Source organism: Pelmatolapia mariae, linkage group LG10_11 (genome assembly GCF_036321145.2).
Source record: "Pelmatolapia mariae isolate MD_Pm_ZW linkage group LG10_11, Pm_UMD_F_2, whole genome shotgun sequence".
NCBI classification, from domain to species: domain Eukaryota; kingdom Metazoa; phylum Chordata; class Actinopteri; order Cichliformes; family Cichlidae; genus Pelmatolapia; species Pelmatolapia mariae.
Window position 1 is genome coordinate 7,605,045 of NC_086236.1, and position 10,811 is coordinate 7,615,855.

The window sequence follows — 10,811 nt, forward strand, 5'->3', positions numbered from 1 at the left end:
ATTTCCGTAAACAACACTGCCAAAGCATCAATGTGCAATTTGTACAAATATACTAATAACAATAATTCATCCCTAATAAAATACGTTTTGTGTTATTTTTTTTCTTAAATGACTAAACTAACTGTAATTATCCTCTTTATCAGCTTCATAAGTTTGACTGCACTGTGCACACGTCACCTAGAATTCGTTGCAACCAATCAGAGCGTAAGGGGCGGTCCTACGCGAGCACGAGGTTAGTCCTGTTCATCCTGGTTGAGAGGTGTCTCCGCGTGGACGAAGATTTTTTTTTTCTGAATAAACATGAAATCATCACAGCTGGAGGATGTCACCACATAATTGAACGTCAAAATGTATGTTTTATTTATATTCATTTACATTCATTGATTAATTCGCTGTTTTGTTTGCTGTTTAGCTAATGGAGTGTGATGAATGACGCAAGGTTCACCAAACTCCATTTGAAAAGTTGAAGTTTAATATTTCTGTACTTGATACTAATTATTTATACCTGCTTTAACGTAACTAAGTACGTATTACGAATCATTACGAGCTACACTACAATTCGGGATATTTATTTTCTAACTAAAGCATGTAATAGTTAACCTATCAGCGTCGACGCCTCCAGTGTACACAAAGCTCGTAACGAAATATATATAACCGGTTTTAATCACTTCATTCAATGTGCTTGTACATTAACCTCAGTCCTTTGGGGATTAAGTGTCATGCTCTGCTTGGGCAGTCTGATGAAGATACTGAAAGCGAAAGACACTAATTCCCAATTATTTTTCTTCCAGCTTTTAATCTTGCTCGGTGTCCATGTCTTTATGTCTTTATGTGTTTAGCTCTTAGAGAGATGGAGGGGGCCGTGGAGGAGAGATTGTGTGGGAAAATGAAGATTGGCTGTGGTTTGCACAGATACAACCTGAGAGATGTTTTCACGTGGTGAGCACAAATCTAGATTTGTAAATCTCGCTTTTAGTTACTGTACTGTATGTTGTATCAGTGAATGTAACAGATGATGTGTGGAATCACCAGGTTGTAAAAGAACTAGAGAACTTACATCCACATCTTTTCAAGAGTTGAATGGTTGAACGAGTTGAATGGTTGTACAGCATACATCTTTAATAACTGTAAAAAGCAAAAAATCAGGTGCACAAGTTTTTATTTATTTGAGATTTTCTCTAAACCACACAGTGTCAAGAGTGCACATACAGCTGAATATACAAATATATGCATCCACCCCTACCAATATTTGGTTAGATATCCCTAAGCAAATTGCAAGTTGGTATATCATCATGACATTCACGACAGTGTTTTTCTTTTGATGCATGATTCGTGTTCTTCACTTACCAGGAGTCTGCTGAAGACTATACTCATGGGTCAGGTCCTGTCACTGCTGATATGTGGGACTGCAGTCAGCTGTGAGTACCTGACTCATGCCAAAGTGGAGACACCTATGCTTCAGAGCTTCCTCAACTACGCCCTCTTGCTGTTCACCTACACGACACACCTCAGCACCCGCACAGGTCAGACTGTCATGCTCTCAGGATATTTGACATTCTGGCTGCTCTCAGTGAGTCACAATAAGTAAATGTTTCTCTGTAGCATCAATCATACTGATGAACCTGCAAATTTATGGTAAAGTAAGCTGATTTAGGGGGAAAGGGAGAGTGGTGAGACCACAAGAGTGAACTTTAAAGGAGATGTACAGTATTAACCTCATTTCCAGCTCCATGCTTTTATTTTTGGAGTAGCTTTGCCTGATTCACTGTTAAAAAAATAATCCTTCTCTGTCATATCAGCCCCTTATGTCCTCCTCCTTTTTGCATACAGAGGGTTGATGTGACAGAGGAGGCGTTTAGGATAGGATGAGATGGAGGCAGATGATCCACTGTGATGACCTCTAAAAGGGAGCAGCCAAAAGAGAAAAAAAAAAGATTTTATAAGGTACTTGGTGCCGCCTCTTAGATCATCCTCTGACTGAAACAAGCTGTTTAAGCTCCTCCCCCTTCAACACAACTTTCTTCTGATTGTCTGCCTATCGCAAGCAGAAGGTTTGAACCACAGATGATTGTGACTTCTGTGCCTGAAAATCTATAGTATCATATTATCTGCTCTCACTGAGCTCATAAAGTGCAGAAAAAACAAGCTTAAGTCTGAGCGTCTGGCTCACAGAGATCGCCTCATTATTTAAGACTTGGTTCATCCGAGCTTCCATCATTGTAATATAGCACAAAACAAGGTAAAAGGACAATAGGCAATAAAATAAAATTCTGTGCAGAGCTCACAGAAGCTGCAGTGTTGTGTGATGATTAATTGTCCTCATGTTGCTCACTATAAGCATATTAGCGGACAGAAACAAATATTAGTACTAGAGCTCTTATTCTGAAAATCCACCTTTTATTGTAAACATAAACTGTTTACATATACAAATTAATTAATTACAAATGGATACAAAATATTTAGCAATGGAGCAGAATCACGTTGACGTCGTAATCTTATCACATAACCACTATTTGAATGCAAATAAATGAACATTATCCAGGTTATAACACAACACAGCATCAGCTCCTCTAAAAGGAAGCTTAATTTAATTACCTTTGTTTATAATATCCTTTGAACAGTGAGTAAAATAAGATCAAAGGAGCAGAAAAAGCACAAAGGAGTTAATGATTCACAGTTTGTTCAGATCACCAAATGCATGTGTAAAGCAGTGTTTAGATGTTTAAAGGGTCTTATGGACCATTTGAATTCAGTCTGATGTGTTTCTTCAGGTGACAGGAACATCCTACAGATTTTAAAAACCAACTGGTGGAGGTATTTGGGGATGGCTATAGCAGATGTTGAGGCGAACTACGCAGTAGTGAAGGCGTACCAGTTTACCACGCTGACAAGTATACAGGTAACAAAAGAATGTCGTCAGTAAAGACTCTTCTCCTGACTTTGCTTTGAACACATGTATAGTTTGGTTAACCAAAAGACTTCACAGGGGGCGAGCCTGATGCTGCTTTCCTGATGAGCTTATTGTCTTAGCTGCTAGTTTGAAGTCTTGTTGAAATAAGTGCAATGTTTATTTTGTATGTAATGATCCTCTATAGACTCAAAGAGGGACATAAAACAGGCTAAGCTGCTACTATGTGAACGTGTGGTGTTTCTCACTTTCTCAGTAAAATTCTCCCATCTTGGTTTAAAAAAAAAACTCTGGGTTTACAGCCAAACATGACTATTTTTTAGTCAAGTTTGGCTGACATCACATGGTAGGAGGTTATACTAAAGAGGTCTGTTTGTGAGGAACAAGCTGGCTTACATGAAGTGCAACATGTCTTTTGCCCTCCCCCTCATGTTAACGCCTGTTTGTCACTGTTTATGTTTCAGTTGCTGGACTGCTTTGTGATCCCGGTGCTGATGTTACTTTCTTGGTTTTTCCTGAAGACTCGATATCGGGTGATCCACTTTGTAGCTGTAGCAGTGTGTTTGTTGGGGGTGGGGGCCATGGTAGGAGCTGACATTCTGGCTGGAAGAGACCAGGGATCCAGTAAGCACATTTTCCATTGTTTATCCTCAGTCAAAGTTAATGTCAGACTTTTTTGTTTATCCTCTTGATGCATGAAGCCGTTCAGACAGCCAGTATCCTCATCTGACTAAAAACAAACAAACAGGCAAAAATACATTTATCACTGTAAAAGATTTGTAACGCAGTCAGTGTAGGTTCATATTAAATAATTCCTCAGTGTCTGAGAGGCAGATGTTGGTATGAATTGAACTGAATTAAATTGGAATTGTGCCTGTGTCTTATACTAACGGCCCCTTTTTCTCTGTGCAGCCAGTGATGTACTGTTGGGCGATGGGTTGGTCCTGCTCAGCGCCGTCCTCTACGCCATATCCAACATGTGCCAGGAGCACACAGTGAAGAACTTGAGCAGAGTTGAATTCCTGGGCATGATGGGCCTGTTTGGGACTCTCATCAGCGGTGTACAACTGTAAGATATTGTGTTTTTCCGCACCACTGACACAGCAGGTAGTTTTGTTCTGTACTGTTGTTACAGAGTAATGACTATTGTTGAGCCACTATTAATGTGCTAATACCGTTAATATAATGTGAATAATGTCACTTTTTTGCCGTCAGATAATATACATCACAGCTCTCTGCCAACCCACATTGTTTAATAGATGAACCTAGCTTCTGAGTTTGAAAGCCAATGCCAAGTGTCTTAAACCTGAAATCCTTTTAACAGCCAGCAGGGGGCGATAGCTGTGGTTTCAAAATCCTTTGGGTTCTCCTGAGGTCTTAAACAGGCAAAGGACCTGACCTTCATAAACACTTTGATTATTTTTCTATTTGGACTGGGTCGTTCATTTAAAACATTAAATCGATTTTATGAATTTAAGTCATTACAAGAGTCAGAAATGAGAATTACCCACAGTTTGCTTATTTGCTAGCAACTTGTGTTTTAAAAGGTTTATCTGGTTTCAGAACAATAAGAAGGCGAGAGCAAAAACACATAGATGAGACCACGATAGACACTACAGAAGATGTCGGGGGCGATCATGGCTCAAGAGTTGGCAGTTCGTCTTGTAATTGGAAGGTTGCCGGTTCGAGCCCCGGCTCCGACAGTCTCGGTCGTTGTGTCCTTGGGCAAGACACTTCACCCGTTGCCTACTGGTGGTGGTCAGAGGGCCCGGTGGCGCTGGTGTCCGGCAGCCTCGCCTCTGTCAGTGCACCCCACGGCAGCTGTGGCTACAATGTAGCTTGCCATCACCAGTGGGTGAATGGGTGAATGACTGAATGTAGTGTAAAGCGCTTTGGGGTCCTTAGGGACTAAGTAAAGCGCTATACAAATACAGGCCATTTACCATGTTAACGAGAATAGTTGGAAAATGGAAAATTTTGAGATTATGACTGTGATTTTTGCATCCTGTTTTCTCATACTTTCTATGAATTTCAGTGATATCTGTATGAGAAGACCTTGCTTGTTGAGCTTTATTTAAATTTAGGTTTTGGGTGTATGTATTAATATGGAGGATTTGAGGATGACCAAGACTAGCACCAGTGTTAATGTGAATAAAACAAATTAATAAAACAAACAAAGAAACAGGAAAAATGTGGGTTTTTGGTGGTTTTAGTCAGTCTAGGTGGTTGCTAGGTAACACAATAATGTCATAATATACTACACATACTGAAGATTTTGTGGATATATATTAAGTGTTATGAAAGTTAAACAGAAATCAAAATCATCCTCTTCTTAATACATGAAGCTACAAACAGGTCATTTTAGGCTGCTGGTAAGTGGTTGCTAGGCAACATGATGATATAATATCTTACATATAAGGACCTTCAGGAGCCAATTTTGGTTGCTCAACCTTTACTTATGTATAATGAGTTCACATGCAAACAAAGATTTATTAATGATGTAATACCTAATAGTACCTAATTGTGATGTAATACCCTTTATTAATGATGTTCCCTCATCATTTTAACTTGTTGTTGCTTATTGTTGCAGTGTTGTGCTGGAAACCCGTGCAGTAGGAGAAATCAAGTGGGATGTTCACATCTGTGAGTTCACTTTCTATACTGTCATATTAAACTGGAACATAATCACATTTATAGAAGTGTCTCTGATTTTAATATCACTCCACTGCCTCTCACTCAAATCTGTTTATTGTGTTCTGCAGCCATGCTGTTTGTAGTCTACACCTTGTGCATGTACGCTTTATACAGCTTCATGCCTGTAGTGATGAAGATGACGAGCGCCACAGCAGTGAACCTCTCTCTGCTCACCGCTGACCTCTTCAGCCTCTTCTGTGGCCTCTTCCTCTTCATGTACAAGGTGAGTTTGTGATGTCTGTATGTATGCATGTCGGTCCTCAATGATAGAAATGAGCGATAGCTCTGCCTTGTTTCGCAGCAGCAGGAAATGCAAATGATTTAATTGGTTAGTTAAAAGATTTATTTTGTGCTGAACCAGTTGGTTCCTACTAGAGCATGAAAAACAAGATGACAGACACATGACCAGTGAGAAAATTTGTCCTTTTGAGAAATATTTAGAAAATCAAATAGGTATATTGTTCAGTAAAATAAATGCTAGGAGTGCATTTAAATAAGGGGGTAATGATTTCCTGTATCTGACCTTGTGGCAGTAAATCTAAGGCTGACGTTAGAGAAAATGTTCAAGCAGCATGCCCAGTAAATGATGCAGAGGATGGTCAAGATCCCTGTATCATCCATTATGCATCAGCACAGTCATATGAATGAACTCTGCATCAGCTGATGGAGGAATCCAAACCCTGTCATTCCCATAGCTCCTTAAGGATTCGATACCTTACACAGGGTAGTAGAAGTGTGATCAGCTGATGAAGATTTTCTGTAAGATTTATTCTAAAGTTGACTTGACAAGACTTGCAAAAAAAGAAGGCATTTCAACTTGCATGAAAAACAGTAAACAGCAAAAATTGACTTTATCACATGATAATAGGCTGCCAGTCAACCCGGGGAGGGTTAATGGATATGTGAAGGTTGGCTAGGATTTGACAGAAGAAGAATTTTGTGTTCTTGTTACTGTTGCTTGTTTTTTAAATCTTTTTTTTTTTCTTTTGGAAAATTTTGACCTCCTAGAACTGTTTTTAGTTCAGAACAATGCAGAAACGGTCTGAAAAAGAAGTCAAAACCCAACCACAAAGTACACAAGGTAGATCATAGTTGTTTAACTGTAGCAGGTGGATTACAACAGGAGAGGACGTACACCTGAAATACTACACTGCCCACAACAACTCCATTTGATTAATGACAGTGGAGGTATAAGCAAAAAAGGCCTCACACATGAACAAAATCCTCTAGCGTTAATCTGTGTCCCTGTTGTGTGTCTCAGTTTTCAGCCCTGTACATCGTCTCATTTGTCGTCATCACCGTGGGTTTTATCATGTTCAACGCTGTCCCGACATACTCAGCTTTACCCGAAGAGCCTGCTGAAGCATCTGATGACCCCGAGGCTCAAAGCTCCTCAGACCAGCTGCTGCTGTCTGCAGACAATGACACTCAGAGAACTGAGACACTCACAGCCAACGATACACCATGACTGAAGAATGACATCTTTTTTTTCCTACTGTAGGTCAGTGGATAAAGGCCAGTTTTACTCTTTTTACTTCAATATTGTTACAGAAGTTGAGCTTTTATGCACTAAGCCAGAGACTACCTGTGTGTGGCACTTTGCATTTTGTGTATCCAGAAAAAGACTTGAAAGAATATCGTTGTTGTAGATTTCCTTTGAATGAAGCCTTAGCTCGACGCTCCACTTAGTCCCTCTTTTCCTTATCCAAAAATTGACAACAGTCCTTGATATAGTTTTTCAATATTTACTTCCAAATGTCCAAACAGGTACACAGTAACTGAATTCAGAATGATCAAAACTTACAAAGCTTAGTTCAAAATAGATGAAGAGAGATTAAGAGGTCAAAAAACCACGTGGCTCCACTCTCTTCTCGCCTAACTTCCTGTCTGCACCAGACTATCAGAATAAAAGTATACATTTTAAGCACAAGAAATCAGACTGCATCTAGGGTCCTACAGTTGTATTGCCACATTTTCATTAATGCTGTAGCATTTTTATAGAATATTGCCTGTTGCTTCCCTTGAAGTTGTCAGAGTTTTACAAAAAAGGACCTATTGTGTCTATTTTCAGTTCCATATTTTTATTCTTTAGCTTGGTGTGATCCACAGGTCAGAATCATCCTTTTTTTTTTTTTTTAAATCTTATTGTGGTCGTTAGCACAATGCCGTATAAATGAAATTGGATTGAACTGAATAGCACAGCCCTTCACTTCATCCACTGTCTAAAACAAAGTGTTTAGGCTCCTCCCCATTTAAGCCAATTTTCTTCTGATTGGCTGCCCCTCAGAAACAAAGTTCTAACAACTGGTAGGCAGAGCTTCTGTATTCAGAGTCTTTGTAGTGTACCTGGGACGACCATGTTAGGAGTACCTCTAGGAGTACCTCCTCTGATAAACAGAGCCTTAATTTAGACTTTAGTTATTTTTAATTTGAGCATATTAACAGAATATCATCACAGACAAAAGGAAAAGCATAATAGGTCCCCTGTAAGATTTATTTTTGCGGTTTTCTCCTTTATTTAATAAAGAGAGAAAAGGGGTTAAAGAGGGTGGGTCAATTGACGTCAACTTTCACTCCCGCTGCTGTTTATTGTTTGATTATTGATTTTTGTTTGTTTTCTTTTTTGTTTTATAAAATGTCACCATATTTCATGTTTTGTTTTTGTTGTTTTTTTTAAAAAAAAACATCACCTCTACAGTCTAGTTTTACAGTCCTCTGAGTTACATGGTTGCATGCAGACAAATGACTTAGCTCATTTAGTTGTCTCCTCTGGTGCTGTTACAGTTTTTATACTCATGTCATTTGGCAATCTACAAACTGCATCATGGCTTTCTTGCACCCAGAGTTTTACTTTTTTACTATTAAAATATTTTTTGAAATTGTCTTTGTTCTTGTCTTTCCTCAGTTACTTTACTTTAAAATGGTGATTTTACAGAAATGAAAACATGTAAGTCTATCTCAGTCCTGCATTAGACAAATGATGTGTGGATATTCTATCTCTTAATTATACACTCACTGCCCTCTTATTTAGGTATATTTGTTCCCATCTGCGGAAGTATCCAATCAGCCAAGCACATGACAGCAACTCAACCCATTTAGGGATGTAGACAGGATCAAGACAACCAAGTTCAAACCCAGCATCAGAGTAGGGAAGAAGGGTGATTTAAGGGACGTTAAACACCACATGGTTGCTGGTCTCTCATGGGCTGATCTGAGTATTTCAGGAAATGCTGATCTCCTGAGATTTGTTTTCCACACAACCAGCAAAAGGTTTACAGAGTCCAAAAAACAAATATTCAGTGAGTGGAACCTCAGTGGGAGAAAATGCCCCACTGATATCAGAGATCAGACGCTAGACTGCTTCCAGATGATAAGAACAGTAACTCAAATAACCTCTTGTTACAACCAAGGTATACAGAAGAGCAAAGCACATCAGACCTTGAAGCAGATGGGGTACAGCAGTAGAAGACAGCACTGTGCTACTGGAGGTGGAACAGGAGATTTGCATCAGGGATGTTCAGCCAAAAAATTTGCAGCAATTCTGTGATGCTAATCATGTCAATATGACCCAAAGTCTTTAAGGAATGTTTCTACCTTGAATTCTGAAAGCAAAGGGGAGTTCAGTTGGGTTCTAGCAAAGTGTACCTAATACAGTGGCGGGTGAATGTAATTTAACAAGAATGTGTGTGTGTGAAATATGATGATGTGGAAATATGACACGTGCTATAATTTTGCACATATAGGAAAGTTGATCTGGTTATGTATTCAGTTTAACCAGAACAAGAGTCCTTAACTATGTCATGACCTTAATTAGTAAACAGTAACATGGAAGCATACTGATCAGGCATAACCACTGACCACTGACAGGTGATGTGAACAACACTGATTATCTCGTCACCATTGCACCTATATGTGGATGTTACTTTGACATGTACCTCCTACCTAAGCATTGTTCCAGACCACGTACACCTCTTCATGGAACCTGTACTCCCTGATGGCTGTGGCCTCTTTCAGGAGGATAATGCACCCTGCCACAAAGTGAAATGGTTCAGGAATAGTTTGAAGGCAACGGCAGTATCCAGTTTGAGGTGTTGACTTGGCCTCCAAATTCCCCAGATCAAAATCCAATAAGGGATATGTGGGACAAAGAAGTCCAACCCATGGAAGCCCCACCTCACAACTTACAGGACTTAAACAAGACTTAGCAATACGAAACCCAAATGATATTGTACTGTGGTGGTTCTCAGTCCAAGACAAATACAGATGTAAAGATACAGAGCACTGCAAACAATCAAAAAAATATTTTGGTCTATTGTGTATTCTATTTGAATAAAAACAGCAACCGTATTGAGATGTTATTGTTAATTGATTTATTAGAAAAAAATTACATAATTAAAAAACTTGTTTATCTATAATTTAGCTTTTTCCTGTTTTGCTCATCACTGGTTATAGCATGAGATGGTACCTGCAGCAGGAGGTCCACCACCGATGTCCCATTCCCTTCACCGATGAGAGCAGGTTCACACTGAGCACATGTGGCAGACAGAAGAGTATGGAAACACCGTGGTGAACATCATGCTGCATGCAGTGTCATCCAGTGTGATTGGTCTGGCAGTGGATCAGTGGGAAAGGCAAACTCATGGCAAAAGCCAGGCTGAATCATCACAGGATCATGCAGCTTAGAGATGAAATGAATCCTGTGAAGCCACCACTGGCAATAACCCTAACCCTATATTATCCTAATATGTATTTTTTTTTATTGTTCATACAAGTCTTTAAAAAAGCCTTTTTTGCTTTTATCCAAAACAAAGTGCCGTTTTAGGGTAATGACCAATGATGACTCAGACCACAGAAGGTTAATGAATCTCTACACTACAAGATATTAAAGTGGCCCTATTACACTTTCCCTTTAATATCTATACTAGAACATTTATTGGTGTTCATAGTGATAAGTTTCAAATAATGAAGAACCAAAATTCTGTGAACCAGAACGTAAGGCTTCAGTTTATTCTTTGTCTACTTTTGGATCTATATGGCATTAGGGAGCTATTTCTAATACGGCTATCTCAGGTCCAGAAGCCCCACCCACCTGCTATTCAAACCGTCTGTTTTTGAGGGACAGCCAATCAGAAGAAAGCGTATTAAAGAAGAAAGGAAAGGACCTAAACTGGTTTGTTCTAAGGGACAAACTGAGGCCCCAAGGGCAAGT

The 10,811-nt window shown here is 39.3% G+C and overlaps 1 protein-coding gene across 1 annotated transcript; it reads left to right on the forward strand.

The window, feature by feature from the left end:
- The first annotated feature begins 237 nt into the window (after positions 1–237).
- Positions 238–8,440, forward strand: LOC134636618 (solute carrier family 35 member F2-like). The gene is made up of 9 exons (XM_063486679.1): positions 238–350; positions 840–939; positions 1,351–1,523; positions 2,772–2,899; positions 3,373–3,532; positions 3,821–3,977; positions 5,499–5,551; positions 5,671–5,825; positions 6,864–8,440. Exons 2-9 carry the CDS (start codon positions 851–853, stop codon positions 7,068–7,070), a joined length of 1,122 nt encoding a protein of 373 aa, XP_063342749.1. The 5' UTR covers positions 238–350; positions 840–850; the 3' UTR covers positions 7,071–8,440.
- The last annotated feature ends 2,371 nt before the right edge of the window (positions 8,441–10,811 follow it).